Source organism: Notechis scutatus, chromosome 1 (genome assembly GCF_049901735.1).
Source record: "Notechis scutatus isolate UNSWTSFEM ecotype Mainland chromosome 1, rNotScu1.2, whole genome shotgun sequence".
NCBI lineage: Eukaryota > Metazoa > Chordata > Lepidosauria > Squamata > Elapidae > Notechis > Notechis scutatus.
This window is the reverse complement of record NC_142009.1, coordinates 336,531,506-336,550,414: the sequence shown is the minus strand read 5'-3', so window position 1 is coordinate 336,550,414 and position 18,909 is coordinate 336,531,506. Positions and strand designations below refer to the sequence as shown.

The following is an 18,909-nucleotide window of genomic DNA, read 5'->3' as shown; positions in this document are numbered from 1 at the left end:
CTTCCTTTCTCCTCTCCATCCCTCCCTTCCCTCCTCTTCTCTTTCATTCCTCTCCCCTCCCTCCCTCCCTCTCCCTTTCTCCTCCCTCCCCCTTTCTCTCCTCCCTCCCTCCCTCCCTTCCCTTTCTTTCTCCCTCTCCCTGCCTCCCCACTCTCCCTCCTTCCCCCTCTCCTCCTCCTCTCTCCCTCTTCTTTCTCTCTCCCTACCTCCCTCCTCTCCCTCCCTTCTCTTTCTCCCTCTCCCTACCTCCCCCTTTTTCCTCCCTCCCCCTTTCTCCTCTCCCCCTCCCCCTCCCTCCCCTTTCTTTCTCCCTCTCCCCTGCCTGCCCCCACTCTCCCTCCTTCCCCTGTCCTCCCTCTCTCCCTTCTTTCTCTCTCCCTGACTCCCCTCCCTTCTCTTTCTCCCTCTCCCTACCTCCCCCTTTTTCCTCCCTCCCCTTTCTCCTCTCCCTCCCTCCCCTCCCCTTTCTTTCTCCCTCTCCCTGCCTCCCCACTCTCCCTCCTTCCCCTCTCCTCCCTCTCTCCCTTCCTTCTCTCTCCCTGACTCCCCCTTCTTTCCCCCCTCCTCCCTTTCCCGCCTTCCACTCCTTTTTCTCCCCTCTCCCTCCCTCCCTCCCGCTTCTCTCCATCCCTCAGGCTTCCTCCTCTCGACAGTCCCTCTGCAAGGAGAAGATCAACAGTCCAAGGAAGCGGAAGGCACCCCAGCCGCCCACCTGTAACCCCAACCAGGTAGGCAGCCGATGGGTTCATGGCCCCACGTGGCCCCTTGAAGGAAGCGATGGAGTTTTCTTTGGTCTGAAAATGCACCGTTCTGGCACGGAGGGGGCTGACTGGGATATCCAGGGCTCTTGGCTTAACCAGAGAGCGGGAAACCATTCTCAAAAATAGAAATGGTTAAGGGTATTCCCAATAGAGCAGAATATTCTTGACTCAGGGTTGAAATGAGGGGTATTTGGTGCTCTCTGAGCTGGGTGGTTTTCTTGCAGACGTTTCATTCCCCAACTAGGTAACGTCATCAGTGCCAGTGAGTGTGGGATTTACCAACTAGTTTTGTTTGGTGGCGTAGTTTCCTCCTCAAATGTTCCTTCTGCCTATTTGTTGTCTGGTGTTAATCCCCGCTTATCTGGATGCTGTCTGCTGGAGACGTGGTTGGTCTTTTGCCCCCCCCCCCCTTTTTGTAAGTTTTATTTGAGTTTTCATAAAAAGAAAAGAAATACAAGTAAAACATCTTTTTTGAAAGCAGCATAATCCCGGGTTCCATCTCTTCGTACAGACACAAATTCAAGTTCATGCTCATTTTTATATACCATTCCATATCTTATTACTATTCTACGTTTTCTACATAGCTTCTCCCCTCTTTTTACTTTCTTAATTTTATTTTATTTTTTTCATCTCAATTCAAATCATTGCACTTATATTCTTTGTCTGTCCTGTTTCCAGCTGTCTACTATTCTTTTCTCACTAAACAAAATTTCTCCTGTAATCACTGATTGGAGTATGACGCCTTTATATCTTTCCCCTAAAATTATAACCCTTTAATATAATACATAACTTCCATTCGGATTCCGCTTGGCACATTCTAAAACTACACACTGTATTCTTGAAAAAAAGAAAAAACAATTATAAATGTATAATATAATTAAAACAACAATCCATTCCAATTCAATTCTATCATTCATATTAATATTCATTTAGACCTTAACATTTTGCACGTTACTTTTCAAAATAAATATCATACTTCTATGGGAACAATTATAAACTTTCCTTTTGCTCCCCTTCTTTACTGTCCCTTTTGAATGGATTGTCATCATCTCTATAGGTTGATCGATGGCTGAATGGTGCAAATGCCAAGCTCCCGAGAACCCCCTGGCATTTTTATACTTGGCTTAGTCTCTGATACGGACACAGGTCCGGTTTGCAAGGCTTCGGCAGCGGCAGGGATTTCGTGACACCGCGCGATCCCTGCTCCGCTCACTGCCGAGGTTCCTCCGATCCGCTTGGATTTGGAGGATATAGCTGCCCCATAGAGGCAGCTGAAGATAGGGGGGGACCCGGATAGGGGTTTGGGGGTGTCGCAGACCCCCTCCCCAGCTGGCAAAACCCCCTTTTCCCAAGGCGGAGGAGCGGCGGCCAGTAATGGCCGCCACAAAGAAGCCTGCAGCTGGACAAGATCGTGCAGGAGGAAGAAAGTCGGAAGAGTTGCGAAGAAGTGAAAGTGGTTTTTGCTGACCCGGGATAAAGTAAGAGAAAGTAATTGGAAATTTGCTAAAGATAAATTGTTTCCAGAGAGATTTACAAGCGGCGAATGGAATTTTAAAAGGAAAAGTTTTTCTTTTCTTTTCACTGTCCTTCCTAACGTGACAGCGGATGGAACCACAAGAGGGAGCCCAACATTTATTTATGTGGCTAAGCGAGACAGTTGTGAAGTGAGTTTTGCTCCACTTTAGGACTTTTCTTAACGCATTTGTTAAGCGAATCACGTGCAGCTGTTAAATTAGTGAACACGGTTAAGTGAAACTGGCTTCCCGGTCGACTTGGCTTGCCAGAAGTTTGCAAAAGGGGATCACCTGCGGCCGTCATAAACACGAGTCAGTTGCTATGTGTCTGAATTTGGAATGTGTGATCCTGGGGATAATTCAACAGCCATAAGTATGACCATGTGAGTGACTTAAAGACGGCGGCAGTGACTCGCTTAACCAAGGCAGCAAGAATGGTCGTTCAATGGGGCAAAACCCAAAAAAGCTCACCCAACGGTCTTCCTTGTTTCTAGGGGGATCGGGAAGCCTACGAGGAGATCGCGAGGCTACGGCAGGAGAGGACGCAGTTCCTCCAAAAGATCCGGGGATTGGAGCAGCTCCGAGACCAAGAGAAACAGGAAGTGAGTGTTTGAAGAAAGACCCCCGGAGGAAAATGCTAGAAGGAACTTAGCAAACCCAGCATAAGAACCAGGGTGGTGCAGTAGTCAGAAGGCGGGATTGCAGGCTGACCCTGCCCCAGGCCAGGGGTTCAATCCTGACCGGCTCAAGGTGGACTCAGCCTTCTGTCCTTCCAAGGTTGGTAAAACGAGGACCCAGATTGTTGGAGGCCAGAGGCTGACTTTGTAAACCGCTTAGAGAGGGCTGTGGAGCACTGTGAAGCGATATATAAATGCTATTGCTTCTGTCTGTCTGTCTGTCTGTCTGTCTGTCTGTCTGTCTGTCTATCATCTGTGGTGGCGCAGTGGTTAAAGTATAGTATTGTAGGCTAATTCTGCCCACTGCCAGCAGTTTGATCCTGACCAGCTCAAGGTTGACTCAGCCTTCCATCCTTCCAAGGTCGGTAAAACGAGGACCCAGATTGTTGGAGGCCAGAGGCTGACTTTGTAAACCGCTTAGAGAGGGCTGTGGAGCACTGTGAAGCGATATATAAATGCTATTGCTTCTATCTGTCTGTCTGTCTATCATCTGTGGTGGCGCAGTGGTTAAAGTATAGTATTGTAGGCTAATTCTGCCCACTGCCAGCAGTTTGATCCTGACCAGCTCAAGGTTGACTCAGCCTTCCGTCCTTCCAAGGTCGGTAAAATGAGGACCCAGATTGTTGGAGGCCAGAGGCTGACTTTGTAAACCGCTTAGAGAGGGCTGTAGAAGCACTGTGAAGTGGTATATAAGTGCTACTGTATTGCTTTCATCTATCATATCTCTCTATCCATCCATCCATCCATCCATCCATCCATCCATCCATCCATCCATCCATCTATCTCAAGAGCTCTGGTGCAGTGGTTAGAATACAGTATTGCTGGCTGACTCTGCCACTGTGACTTACGACCTTTTTTCCATACCTATGACCACTGTAGCATCCCCCGTGGTCACACGATTGAAATTCAGATGCTTGGCAACTGGTTCATACTTATGATGGTTGCAGTGTCCTGGGATCATGTGATCCCCTTTTGCGACCATCTGACATGCAAAGTCAACGGGGAAGCCAGATTCACTTAACAACCCATGTGACCAATTTAACAATGGTGGCAATTCGCTTAACAACCATGTAGAAGACAGTTTGTAAAAATGTTGGAAAAGTCACTTACTGTCTCACTTAACAATATTTTCACCTTTCTGGAATTTTAAATAGAAATGCATTTCTTTGATTGCAGGGGTGGGTCTCCCACTTTGAATAAGACACCCCCCACCTGCATGTACTGTTAAATAAATAAATACTGTAGGGTTATTTGACCCTTTATTTAAATCCATGTTTATTTTATTTTCTGGACATCCAGAATTGGGGAAAGTTGTTTCAGGAGATGCTTTAATAAATCAGAATTTTTTTTCCTGGCAATGACTTTACCTCTTTTCTTCTCCTTCTCCTTCTCCTTCTCCTTCTCCTTCTCCTTCTCCTTCTCCTTCTCCTTCTCCTTCTCCTTTCCTCCTTCTCCTTCTCCTTCTCCTCCTCCTCCTCCTCCTCCTCCTCCTCCTCCTCCTCCTCCTCCTCCTTCTTTTCTCTCTCTCTCTCTCTCTCTCTCTCCCTCCCTCCCTCCCTCCCTCTCTCTCTCTCTCTCTCTCTTGCCTCTGGTAGCAGCTGGAGATTCAGAATGGTTCCTTGCCTATACTGCAGAAGCAGGTGAGTGTTATTCTGGAACACAAAGATGTCAGACAGGTGGTTGAACTCATAATGATGTCACACATTACAACATAACCCCAGTGATGCACAGAGCCTGCCTAATGGCGGATTGCTAATTGCACGGGTATGAATAGAATAAAGAATAGAATAAGAATAGAAAAAAGATAGAACAGAGTAGAAAATAGAGTAGAATAAGGACAGAATAGAACAGAAAATAGAATAAGAATAAGGATAGAATAGAATAGAACAGAAAATAGAATAAGAATTAGAATAAAGATAGAATAGAACAGAAAATAGAATAAGAATCAGAATAAGGATAGAATAGAACAGAAAATAGAATCAGAATCAGAATAAGGATAGAATAGAACAGAAAATAGAATCAGAATCAGAATAAGGATAGAATAGAACAGAAAATAGAATCAGAATCAGAATAAGGATAGAATAGAATAGGAGAAGAAAAGAATAAGAGTAGAATAGAATAAGAATAGAGTAGATAATAGAGTTTCCTGCTTAGGCAGGAAACTACTGTATACCATTTCAGACAAATGGTTATCCAATCTCTTCTTAAAGAAATTCTTAAATCATGGCAATATTTAATACAGGTCGTCCTCGACTTACAACCAAAATGCAGGTAGGCAGGCAGGTAGGTAAGAAGAAAGAGAGAAAGGAGGGGGGAGGGAGAATGAGAAAGACAGACAGACCGACTTAATGGCTATAAATGACCTCAAATGCTCAAAACCATAAGCCATCTTTTGGCTTGTGGTGACTTGCATCATTCACAGAAGCAGTTGACCCCCTCTTGGGGAATATGTTGACCTGAAGCATCTTCCCTACTGCAGATTCAAAAGACCCACTGTCCTGGTTTCCGACCACCAACTCCAAAGCCTATCTCAGTTCAGTTCAACTCAACTGGTACACCAGGAACTCCACATCTAAGACTTTCAATTCAGTTCAAAAGAAGTTATCAGATACCCAAATAGGAAAGCGTCACAATCGGAATAAAACCTTTGAGGTTTTTTTTGTTGTTGTTGTTGTCTAACCAGCTAGAAGATCTTCAAAACCAACTGGCGGAGACGGCAAACGAGAAGGAAAATCTTAAGAAGGAACTGGAGGCGCTGCGAAGCCGGCTTTCATTATGTGAGGTACCAAAGAAGGATTTGAATTTCACGTCATTCCTTTAAGATGACCTTGAGGGACAATAGTTTTGCTTAGATGGAGTGACCGGCTGAGCTGTCCAGCCCCTCGATGGTCCAATTAAGGCTGGGGCGTCAGGCTACAAAATCCAAGAAAGATATTTTGTGATTCTTTCAAGGTTTCATGATCGTTCCTCGCCGGTAGACGGAATCTTGCCAAACAATAGCAGGATAACAACCCCGTAAAGCATTGCCCAGTGTCGCCTTGCTGCGAGATGGATGGCAAACAAATTTAAGAATGATTTAAAAGATAAAATGTACGCTCTGGGAATTGTTAGGGAGGTGCTACTTCCACCTTCTTTCTCCTTACATAAACTATCTGAACTGAGTTGTCTCTTGCTCCTTTGGGATACACACCCCCTCCGGATGGAAAAGTATATTTATAGCTCAGGATTGAACCATCCTTGGTGAATTCTCAGCTTGGCTCTTTTCCTGATGTTTGATGACCCGACTAGATATCACCATCCGTGCTAGAAGGGGACAGGAGGAGGACGACGACAATATTTGTAGCTCAGGTTAAACTGTGGGGGGGTCCTTGCTGTTCTGTGCACTTGGCTGCTTTCTTGCAGACGTTTTCCCTGTGCACTGATGATGTTAACTAGTTTGGTAATGAAACGTCTGCAAGAAAACAAACAAAGCACAAGGATGCTGGTCTTTCTCCTCCTCCTTCTCCTGCTGCTCCTCCTTCTCCTCCACTCCCCAAATCCCACTTTGGTCTAGCCCTGATGATGTTACCTAGTTGGATAACGAAACGTCCGTAAGGAAACAACTAAACTCAGAGAGCACCTAGGACCTACCCTCCCCTCCCTCTTGAGAATCCGGATGGCCTTCCCTCACATCTGGACGGTATCCAAGAGGGACAAATGTACCTCCCGGTGTTTGCATGAAGTCATTTTTCAAAATACGAGGGTTATCCACAAAATAGATTACGTTTTCGTCTGTAGCAAGAAGGGGCGGAGCTAGGGCGGCCATCTTTGGTCTGTGCGTCCGCCGCTCACTCTGCATCTAGTCGTGCTAGTGGGAGGTTCGTATCGTTGCCCGTTATTTCACAGCAAACATTTGAAATGTGTGCTGCCATTGAAAATCCCTCGAGTTTTCACGAATCTTGTCATCGACTTTCGCGACCAGTTCATCAGTCACAATGCTCGGATGTCCACTCCACTGTTCATCATGAACGTTAGTTCGTCCATTTTTAAACTTAATGCACCATTGGCGCACTCCACCTTCAGTGATGATGTTGTCCCCGTACACTTCACGCAGTTGCCGAAAAATTTCAATCGGTTTATGGTTTTTTGCCAACAAAAACCTTATCACTGATCGCACCTCACAACTTGAGGGATTTTCAATGGCAGCACACATTTCAAACGTTTGCTGTGAAATAACGGGCAACGATACGAACCTCCCACTAGCACGACTAGATGCAGACTGAGCGGCGGACGCACAGACCAAAGATGGCCGTGCTAGCTCCGCCCCTTCTTGCTACAGACGAAAACGTAATCTATTTTGTGGATAGCCCTCGTAGTTATCTTTTCCTTGAGCCGAAGGGTGTCCGTCGGCTCCTCACCTTCTCCGTAGAACTTGTTGTAGATTCCCACTTTTGGGGAAATCCCCCATCTCGTCTTCTCTTTGTGCAGTACGAGAAGGAAAATACCAGTTATGATGTTGAAACCCTGCAGGATGAAGAGGGAGAACTGCTGGAGTTCCCAGGTAAGGCTGGGTCTTAAATCTGTCGGCAGGTAGTCCTCGACTTCACAACAGCTCATTCAGTGACCGTTTGAAGTTACAAGGAGAAAAAAAAGTGACCTATGACCGTTTTTCACACAACCATGGCGGCATCACCATGGTCATGTGAACAAAATACAGACACTTGGAAACCGACTCATATTTATGATGGTTTGCAGCATCCCGGTTTGATCCCCTTTTGCGACCTTCTGACAAGCGAAGTCAATGGGAAAAGTCAGATTCACTTAACAACCGTGTGACAAATTTAACAACGGCAGCGGTTCAGTGAACAACGGGGCAAGAAAGGTCACAAAATGGGTTAAATTGCACTTAACAAATATTAGTTACTTATTGTTACTTAGCAAGATACATTTTTTTGGCTCGATTGTGGTCGTAAGTCCGGGACTACCTGTGTAATATGTTCAGAACTTGACAAATCTATAGGTGAGATCCCCTCTAAATACAGGTCGTCCTTGACTGTCATCCATTCATTTAGTGACCGTTTGAAATTTCAACAGCATTGAAAAAAAAGTGACTTCGTACGAACGATTCTCACACTCACAACTATTGCAATGTAACACAAAATGCAGGCACTTGAACATCAGTATGTATTTATAGTGGTTGCAAGATTCTGGGGTTGTGTGATCTCCGTTTGTGACCATCCCGGCCAGCTTCTGACCAGCAACGTCCATGGAGGATGCTAGATTCACTTAACGACCTTGCAATTCACTTAACAACTGCAGTGATTAACTTAAGAACCATAGCAAAAAAAGTCAGGAAATCAGGTGCGATTCAGTTAACAGCCAGCTCGCTTGGCAATGGAAATTCAGGCCCCCAATGGTGGTCATAAGATGAGGATGACCTGTATTAGTGACTGCCACCGCTATTGGCCATCTCGAGGGCGTATCTGAGGAGAACACAGGTAGTCCTCGACTTACAACGGCTCATTAAGCAACCATTCAAAGTTACAATGGCACTAACACCAGGGACTTATGACCGTTTTTCACACTTTTATGATTGTTGTGGCATTCCTGTAGTCACATAATTAAAGTTCAGACTCGTATTTATGACGGTTGCAAGGTCCTGGAGTCATGTGATCTCCTTTTGGGACCCTCTGACCAGCAAATTTCATGGGGAAGCCGGATTTGCTTAACAACTGGCTCACTAACTTATATCAACTGCAATGTTTCGCTTAACGACCGTGGCAAGAAAGGTGGCAAAACAGGGCGAAACTCAGTGAACAAACATCTGACTTAGCAACAGAAGACATGTTGGGCTCCATGGGGGTTGTAAGTCGAGGACTAACTGCATTTTTGTAACTTTAGCCTGGGGCGAGGCTTTCCCTTCTCCACCAGGTTTAATCTATTTTTTTTTGCACGTTTTCACTTTTTTTCCATTTCTTCTTCTTTTCTTTCTAGCAACCGCTGAGCTTCTCTCCAAGAAAACTTTAAATGCCTCCACGGAAGAACTCTTAGCAACCCTGCAGGGCCAGATCGAGTCCCTAACCCAGAAGAACAAAAAGCTAATGGAAAAAATACAGGTAAATCCTAGCTTTGACCACCTGGGCATTCACTCACCTGCTGTGGAGAAATAGAGAAAGTCCTTGACTTACAACAGTTCATTTAGTGACCATTCAAAGTTACAACGGCACTGAAAAATAGTGACATGAGACTGTTTTTCATGCTTATGATCGTCGCGGCGTCTCCATGGTCATGTGATCAGAATTCAAATGCTTGGCAATGACTCATAGTTACGACGGTTGCAGTATCCCGCGGTCATGAGATCCCCTTTTGCAACCTTCCGACAAGCGAAGTCCACGGGGAAGCCAGATTCACTTAACAACCGGGTAACTAACTTAAGAACTGCAGCGATTCACTTCACGATGGTGGCCTGAAAGGTCATAACATGGGGCACAGCTCACTTAACCACTCTTTCACTTAGCGACAGAAATTTTGGGCTCAATGGTGATTGTAAGCCGAGGACTACCTGCATTACTTGAGTTTACCAACTCTAAACTACAGGGAGTCCTTGACCTACAGCAGTTCATTTAGTGACCGTTTCAAAAGTATGATGGCACTGGAAAAAGTGTCTTACGACTGTTTTTCACACATAATGACCCTGGCAGCCTCTCCGTGGTCAGGTGATCCAAATTCAATCCATTGGCAACTGACTTGTACTTATGACAGTTTCAGGGTCCCGGAAGTGATGTCATCTTTGCAACCTTCTGGTGAAGCCAAATTCACTTAAGAATTACTGATTCACTTAACAACTGTGGCAGGAGAGGTCCTAAAATGGGGCAAAACTCACTTAACAACAGTCTCGCTGTAGCTATGGAAATTTGCGGCTCAATTGAGGTCATTAAGTCGAGGAATAACAATAGTTATATTTCGTTGTTATTGTAAATGACAATAAATTTCCTCTTGGGGTTAGCCACGGAAGGCAAAATGCAGCAGAAGAACGAAAAGTATCGGTCAAAAGCCGAAGAAAGTCACCACGGCTATGCATTAAACCAGAGGTCTCCAAACTTGGCCACTTTAAGACTTGTGGACTTCAACTCCCAGAATTCCTCAACCAGCTACGCTATGCTGGCTGAGGAATTCTGGGAGTTGAAGTCCACAAGTCTTAAAATGGCCACGTTTGAGGACTCCTGCATTAAACTCTCTCCTGAACACATTTGTGGTTTTTCTTCCTTTCTCTCTGTGTGTATCCCATAAATCAAATTTTTTGTTTTGTGCAGGTTCTGGAGAAAGATGAGAAGGAGCAGAGCGAGGCTGACACTTCCGGGGATTTCATCCCTGTCATTTTGTATGACTCGCTCAGATCTGAGTTCGAGAAGCTGAAAGGACAGCAGCTGGAGGCCCAAGAGCTTCTGAAGTCCCTGGAAAGCAACGGAACAGATGGAAGCCCTCGTAAGCTCATTTCTGCAGAGGCTTACGAGCAGCTGAAGGACGATTACGAGAAGCAAATCGCGGCCCTTAAAGAAGCTTTGGAGAAGATCAGCCTCCCGGACGATCAGATCGGAGAGAACCGAGCGATGGAGAGGAAAGCAGAGTCGGAACCGGAAGGGAAAAGCAAATTCAACCCGGTAACCCGAGAACAGATGGAGCAGCTGATGAACGAGCTGAACGAGACCCAGGAGAAATATCAGGCAGCTTTGGCTGAAGTCAAGATCCTTGAAGATCAGATCGAGCTGGGCATCTTGTCCATGGAGGAGAAAGAGATGGAGGAGAGTTCCAGAATTGAACTCGAGACAGTGAAGGCTACTCTCCACCAGACTCGGGAGGAGCTGAAGGAGCGAGATCGGAAGATGAAGGATTTGGAGGGGCTGCTGAGGGTCCAAGAAGAAAGAGAGGCCCAAAACTGCTCCGTTGAGGCATACGAGGAGGTGAAAGCCACCCTGGGTGCCTCCTTGGATGCAATGTCTCGGGAGAAAGAGGCCCTTCTTAAGAGATGCACCTCTGTGGAAACAGAACTAAGAGAACTGAGGGCCTCCTTGGAGGAGGAGAGACACAAGGTGCTTGAAGGAAGGTCTTCAGTCAGCCAGGCTCTTCAGGAGGAGGCTACCAAGTTGCGAGAGCAGCTGAAGGCCGTGACGAAGCAACACGAAGAAGTGAAGGCTCACGTTGAGGAGCTCCGAGAAGGCCGGGAGAAGCTGGAAGAGGAGCTTCAAGGGACTAAGGAGAGGCTGGCTTCTCAGTTCGTCCCCAGAGTGGACCACGAAGATGTAGTGGAGAAGTTGAAGGCCGCCCTCTCCGAGGCTGAGAAGAAGCTGCTGGAGATGAAAGAGAAGTACACCTCCACCCAGACGGAGCTGGCAGAACTTCAGAAGACCACCGAGACGTACAGGCGAGAGTCGGTGCCCCTGGCCGAGCATGCTCGGGCCAAGGAGGCCTTGGAGGGCACCTTGTGGGAGTTGAAGGCCAAAACAAAGCAGTTGGAGCAGGAGCTGAAAGCCAAAGCCCACGAGGCATCCCATCTCCAGGCCCAGCTGGACGAGGCCTGTCAAGGTGCCGTCTCCGCGGAGGCCCAAGAGCAGCTGAGGGCCACCTTGCAGGCCGAAATCGAGGCCCTGAAGGCGAAGCTGAGCGACCTGGGCAGCAAGCATGAACGGACCTGCACCGAAGTCTTCCAGGTGCAGCGGGAGGCCCTCTTCATGAAGAGTGAGAAGCACGCGGCTGAGGCGCAGTTAGCCGCCGCCGAAAAGCAGCTGCAGAGCCTGCGGGCAGAGTCCGAACGTCTCCAGGAGCTGCACAGCCACATCGAGGACTCTGCCAAGCTGGTTAAAGAGAAAGACAAGAAGGTGAGTCCTGTTTGGTTCGTCCGAAAAAATTACTCTCGGACGGTGTCCTATTGCATCCAGTTTGGGTCACAATAAGATGTTGAGACTCTAGAAAGAGTGCAGTGAAAAGAAAGATGATTAGGGGACTGGAGACTAAAACATAGAAAGAATGGTTGCAGGAATCAAGATCTTGTTGATGATCCAAGCTCTGTAAAAAGGACCTTGGAATACTCACCTCTAATGATCTAAGTGCTAGAGCCCACTGCAACTACAGAGCCAAAAAGGCATTAAGAGTTGTTAACCTAATCCTACGTAGCTTTTTCTCTGGTAATATCACACTACTAACTAGAGCATACAAGACATTTGCTAGACCAATACTCGAATACAGCTCATCAGTCTGGAACCCACATTACGTATCTGATATTAGCACAATTGAGAAAGTCCAGAAATATTTCACAAGAAGAGTTCTCCACTCCTCTACTCTACTCCACCGGACTTGAAATTCTAGAACTAGAAAACCTTGAATTACGCCGTCTTCGGTCTGACTTAAGCATGGTATACAAAATCATACATTGCAATGTCCTACCTGTCAATGAATACTTCAGCTTCAATCGTAACAACACAAGAGCACACAATAGATACAAACTCAAGGTTAACCGCACCAAACTTGATTGCAGGAAATACGACTTCAGCAACAGAGTGGCCAATGCCTGGAATACTCTACCCGACTCTGTGGTTTCTTCCCCAAACCCCAAAAACTTTAACCTTAGACTGTCTACTATTGACCTCACCCCTTTCCTAAGAGGTCTCTAGGGGGCGTGCATAAGCGCACCAACGTGCCTACCGTCCCTGTCCTATTGTTCCTTTTATTTTTCTTTTATTTTTCTTATATGTACCCATTTCGTATATTCATAACTATGTATACACTTATACTTATTATCTTGTAAACAATTGACAAATCAAATAAATAAATAAATAAATAAAAATAAATAAATAAATAAATAAATTGTCTATAGTATAGGCTATCTAGGGAATTCTGGGAATTGAAGTCCACAGGTCTTAAAATGGCCAAGTTTGGATAGCCTGATGTAAACGGAAATTGCCTCTGGGATGAACTGAAATTAGCTGAAATTCCACCTCGTTTTCTTATCTCAGGCCTTAATTCCTTTGATTTACTCTTTCTCACTCCTCCTGGTGCTTTGCCTACTGTGACCTATGCAGATGAACTGGGCATCCAGTAGAAGAATCCAGACGTGTTGCTTACCGCCTGTGTCATTTTCCCCCCCCTTCCTTCCTTGGCAGATCACAGATCTCTCCAAGGAGGTCTTCAAACTGAAAGAAGCTCTGAAGGATCTTTCCGAGCTGTCTAGTGGTGCTTCCCCTAAAGGGATCTTTTTACCAAAGGTAGAGAGCGAGCTGGACGTAGCTGCCTTCCAGAGGACAATTAAAGATCTGGAGCAGCAGTTGATTGTGAGTATCATACAAAAGAAAGAGAGGGGAATTAAGGAGAGTTGTTTTAGAACAGGGGTGTCCAACCTTGGCAACTTTAAGACTTGTGGACTTCAACTCCCAGAGTTCCTCAGCCAGCTTTGCTGGCTGAGGAACTCTGGGAGTTGAAGTCCACAAGTCTTAAAGTTGCCAAGGTTGGACACCCCTGTTTTAGGAGGTCCATCAAACTCAATTGTCTGGTTCCTTCCATTTGAGATGGGTCAGGTGTTCCTCGGAAAATGAACCAGGAGTAATGTATTTGGTAAGACCACATTGGGAAGAACACTTAGACTTATATACCACTTCACAGTGCTTTACAGCCCTAAGCGGTTTACAGAGTCAGCATATTGTCCCCCAACCATCTGGCTCCTCATTTTACGGACCTTGAAAGGATGGAAAGCCGAGTCAACATTGAACTGGTCAGGATCAAACTGCTGGCAGTGAGCAGAGTCGGCCTGCAATACTGCATTCTAACCATGGCCCCACCACGGCGCTTACATCCAGTTTTGGTCCACCATGATACAAAAAAAAAGAGGTTAAGACCCTAGAAAGGATGCAGAGAATAGCATTCTTTCTAAGGATGATGATTAGAGGCTAAAACCTATGAAGAACAGCTACAGAAATTGGGTCTAGTCTAGAGAAAAGAAGGACTTGGGGTGTGTGTGTGTGACAAGATTGCAGCGTTCCAATATCTCAGGGGTTGCCCCAAAGAAGAGGGAGTCAAGCTATTTTCCAAAGCACCTGAAGGCAGGACAAGGAGCAACGGATAGAAACTAACTGAGGAGAGAAGCAACCTAGAAATGAGGAGAAATTTTCTGAGGACAATTAATCAGGGGGACGATTTGCCTCAAGTTGTGAGTGTTCCATCACTGGGGGGGTTTTAAGAAGAAATTGGACAACCATTTTTCTGAAATGGTATAAAGCCTATGTGTGAGCCGCAGGTGGAACTAGAAGACCTCAAAGGTCCCTTCCAATTGTGTTATTCTGTTAAAATCCCACTTCCAGGTGAGATGGAGATGACCTGTGTTTCATGTCTAGAACACAGTTCTTTTAACAACTTAATGGCGCGTATAGTAATCAACCAACCAGCCAATAAAAAAGCTCTTGGCCATTGTTAAGCCTGGATTCCCCAACGGGTGTTAAGGAAAACAAACTAAACAGAATGTGCAGCGAAGTCAGATAGGAAGACAGGTAAATGTGTGAGATAAGTTTTCTAGTTAACACGCAGTAAAAATACAGATACGCTTGTGCTATCAAAAATGATAATTTATTCCATTTAAGAATTATAGCATAGTCATATAAACGGTCCATTAGTCATATATCATTTTCAGTCAAGTCTTGTCGAGGATACTCTATTTGCAAAGTCCGTGTTGAATAGCCAATGTCAGTTCACTTACAATAAATCTGTCCAATCTTTATCTTCTCTCCGTTGAGTTCTCAACACTCCTTCTTCGGCAAGAACGCAGTCATCAATCCATTCAGTAATTAGGGATCAGTAAGCCAGAGAGAGCGAGCTGAAATTGCCTCGCTTCTTATATAGTGCTTTTACAACCACACCCTTAATTACATTCTTGCAGTTAAAGTTACACACACTTTAACTAACAAACCATGATACCATATTTATTATTTTTATCCAAACCAGTTAGGGTAAACAATGTTATCCCTAACAGCCATGACTATACCTTACTTGAATAAAAGGTAGAAGTTTGCATGAGATGGGACCAACTCTCGAAGCTGTGGTGGTTAGCTAAACATCTCTGGAAAAAACAACAACAATGTTCTGTAAGAAATTTTAAAATTAACCCCCAGAATTTTAATAGGATCGAGAATAGCTCATTGGGAATCCCATAAAAAATAAACCAAACAAACTCACCTGGTAAATTCAGAGTGAGGGCCGTAAACAGGCAAGCTCTCCTCAGGCAAGGAAAAAATTTGGAGATGCTTGTGACCGCAGTGAATCCCCCCCTCCCCCCGAAATAGTCTTAGCTGAGCCACTTCGGTTATTTTATTCTATTTGAAACGATTTCTAATTTCTTTTCATTCTCTTTTTTGCACTAGGAATCTGAGCGACGGCATAGCAATATCATCTCTTTGTACAGAGGACACCTTCTCTACGCTATCCAGGTGGGTTGGCCCAGGTCTTCCTTCCTGACACTGAGTTAGAAATACTGCATTTCATAGTGTGGGTGAGCAAAGAAGAATCTGGAATATGTTTTCGGGGACCCTAAGTTGAGAGGAGGCGGGAGGGGGCTAGAAGACTGAACTGCCATTTGAGTGTGGGGACACCGATGGTGGGTTTGAATGTGAACGTGAGAGAGTGCACGGGGGTTGCCTGAACATCTAAAATAGAATGAGCTGGAAGGGAAAACCATTTCAGATAAAGTGATTATCTAGATTATCTTCTTCAAAACCTCCAGGGATGCAGCACCCATGACTTTTGGAGGGAAAGCTGTTCCGCTGGTTATTTGTCCTCCCTGTTAAAAAGCTTCTCCTTAATTCCAGGTTGCTTCTCTCCTTGGTTAGTTTCCAACCATGGTTTCTCGTCCTGCCTCCTATTTATGTGTGTTTATGTGGATACGTGCGCACACGTACATCCAGGCTTGCTCCAAAGCTGCTTTTGGCTTTGGAGTGGGAATAGCTGTCCATCCCTTAAAAACTAACATGTCCAAGTTAGCTTAAAAGTCCTGTTCAAGCAATTAAACTTTGCCTCGGGAACGAGATACTCTTCACGCTTGAACATAAAGGTCGTCCTCAAGCTACGACCACATTTGAGCCCAAAATGTACATATCGAGTGAGTTTGGCCACCTTTTCTCACCATATTTCTTAAGTGAATCACCCGCGGTTGTTAAGTGAGTAACACAGTTGTGAAGCGGAATCTGGCTCTCCCGTTGCCTTGGCTTGTCAGAAGGTCACAAAAGGGGGATCCCTGTAACTCTGGGATGCTGCAACCGTCATAAATGTGAGTCAGTTGTCAAGCACCCAAGTGTAAATCACCTGACCACAGGGAATGCGGCAACGGTCATAAATGGGAAAAACTGGCCATGTCACTTTTTTTCACTGCCGTTGTAACTTCAAACTGTCACTACATGAACTGTTGTAAGTCAAGGACTACCTGGATGACAGTGTTTCCATTTATGTTGACTCTTCCATAGAGCCCCTTGAGGAACAAACTATGCAGGCTGATGTCTAATTGGTCAGCATCCAGAGCCTCTGAACAAGATAGTGGATTCCAGGCTCAATTCCCCACCGAGTTCTAACTAAAGTCTTTCCTGGACCAAATTCTTATCTTTCCAGCCAGAGTTAAAGTATGGAAAGGAAAAAAAAAAAGAAATGTGTTTCCCATCATCTGTTAGAACCACGTTTCTCAACCTTGGCAACTTTGAAGGTGTGCAGACTTCAGTTGCCAAAATTCCCCAGCCTGCAAAAACAACCATGACAAAAATGGTTGAAAAGAAGTTAAAATCAATTAGCATGGGTGGGGGTGGTTGGACTAGATGACCTACCAGGTCCCTTCCAACTCTCTTGATCTGTTAAAATAATCAGGAAAAACGTGGAAAGTGCTAACCTGTAAGTTACGAAACGTCCAGCCATCTCACAGGTCTTCTTGCAGACATTTCATGACCCAACTAGGTAACATTATCAGTGGCAGCGTGACTAGTCCCGTGATTGGCACTGATGTTACCTAGTCGGGTTATGAAACATCTGCAAGAAAACCACAAAGACTCGGAGACCACCAAGGACCCCTCATGTGATTCATCTGACAGTGAGAACCATCAACCCATGGAACAGAAGTTGCCCTCAGAAGTTGTGGGAGCGCCATCGCTTGAGACTTTCAAGAAGAGATTGGACTGCCATCTGTCAGAAATGGTGTAGGGTCTCCCGCTTGGGCGGGGGGTTGGATTAGATGACCTACAAGGTCCCTTCCAACTCTGTTATGTCAACCCTGAGCTACAAATATTCTCCTTTATCAGGGAAATCGTGGCTGTTGTTCCTGTAGTGATTCCCTCAAGCAAAAACAATCTCCTTGAAAAGTGAGATTACATATTTGGCTCTGTCCTCTTGTAAGGACAAAGGCAGAAGTCCTCCTACCAGCCATGATTTAACCATCTTGGTTAAATGCTGAGGAACACCTCCAGATGTTCATGATCTCATCTTATTTCTTTCCCCCTCTCTGCTCCTCACAGGGCCACATGGATGAAGACGTCCAAAGAATCCTCTTCCAGATTTTGAAGATGCAAAGGCTCCAGGAACAAAGCAGATGAGACAAGGCGACGGGTTGCAAACTCGAACCTGGGGTGGGGTGGGCAGGCTGGGACATTTCCTTGGGGGAAGAAGGACATCAAGGTCACACCAACTAACCAGTCCAACGGTGAGCCAGGGAGGGAGTAGAGCAGCTGGAACCCAAATGCCTTTGAATTGCTTCACAGCAGGCAGGAAATCCTTGGCGCCTTCACTTTTCCATGTTCACGGCGGCCAAAGCTCTCCCGGATGAATTTCTCACAATGTTAAAGGCTACAGGGTCATTGCAAGGGGGTAGAGTAGAGAGATGAAAGGTCTAGGGTGGGTCAGGGGCGTGACCAGGGGTGGGATTCTACCAGTTCGCACCTATTCGCTAGAACCGGTTGTTAACATTCTAAGCAGTTTGGAGAACCGGTTGTTAGAAGAAATTACTGGCCTAATCCTGTAAGGAAGGCAGGAAGGAAACATTCTGGGGTTGCTTACAGAAACTGCCTCTCCGTTAACCCTTATTACATTCTTGGCAGGACGAGACTTCCTGTCTCAGGAACGTCTCTTGAGTTTTTCCCCCCCTCCTTTGCTGGTACTTTGCTTGGGTGGAGTGACCATTCAAAGTTACAATGGCACTGAAGAAAGTGACTTACGACCATTTTTCACACTTACGACTGTTGCAGCATCCCCACAGTCGTGAGGCCAGGCGAGGAGATGCGTGCCTCGATGTGATATTGAGTTGGCCACGCCCAGCCAATAACATGACCACCAAGCCACGCCCACCAACTAAGCCATGCCCACAGAACCGGTTGTTAAAAAATTTGAATCCCACCCCGGGCGTGACCCCTAGTGGTCAGCCGTTTATTTCCACTGCATCTAATGGCAAAAAAAGAAAAAGAAAAAATGAGTCCCGATGCTTCCTTACTGGAGAATCTTAGGCCAGTTGGTCTCTCTGATCACAGACTACCTGCATGGTTGTTGTTTTGGTAAAGCGGGGGAAACTATGTAGCTTTTGAGTTCTATACCAGGGTGTGTGTGTGTGTGTGTGTGTGTGTGTGTGTGTCAAATGGGTAAGTTGGGGGGGGGAGTGTCACATCTGCATAATTGAAGCCACATCTCTTTTTAATGTGTTTTGTAACATGTGCAGAAAAAGAACAGGGCTGCCATCTTGACTTTTTTGCCTCTCCCCAACTTGGGCAGAAAAGCAGTGGGATACAAATGTAGTAATTTTTTTTTTAACACGGACAAAGGACAAAGTTACAGGTAGTCCTCAACTTATACCTGCTCATTTAATGACCAGAGTTAATAACAGCACTGGAAAAAATGATTTTTTTTCACACTTACGACTGTTGCAGTCTCCCCATAGCCATGTGATCAAAATTCAGGGGCTTGGCAACTGACTCGTAT

At 45.6% G+C, this 18,909-nt stretch overlaps 1 protein-coding gene across 1 annotated transcript in view; it reads left to right on the top strand.

Moving 5' to 3' along the window:
* The window catches only part of ANKRD24 (ankyrin repeat domain 24), a 42,775-nt gene extending 24,756 nt beyond the window's left edge, over window positions 1–18,019 (top strand). The window contains exons 10-19 of the mRNA XM_087952806.1: window positions 636–728; window positions 2,770–2,877; window positions 4,548–4,592; window positions 5,636–5,734; window positions 7,420–7,492; window positions 8,926–9,047; window positions 10,245–11,807; window positions 13,089–13,256; window positions 15,333–15,398; window positions 17,460–18,019. Of these exons, the coding sequence (XP_087808932.1) occupies window positions 636–728; window positions 2,770–2,877; window positions 4,548–4,592; window positions 5,636–5,734; window positions 7,420–7,492; window positions 8,926–9,047; window positions 10,245–11,807; window positions 13,089–13,256; window positions 15,333–15,398; window positions 17,460–17,537 (2,415 nt within the window). The 3' untranslated portion in view covers window positions 17,538–18,019. The remainder of the gene's footprint in view (window positions 1–635; window positions 729–2,769; window positions 2,878–4,547; window positions 4,593–5,635; window positions 5,735–7,419; window positions 7,493–8,925; window positions 9,048–10,244; window positions 11,808–13,088; window positions 13,257–15,332; window positions 15,399–17,459) is intronic.
* Window positions 18,020–18,909: the final 890 nt, after the last annotated feature.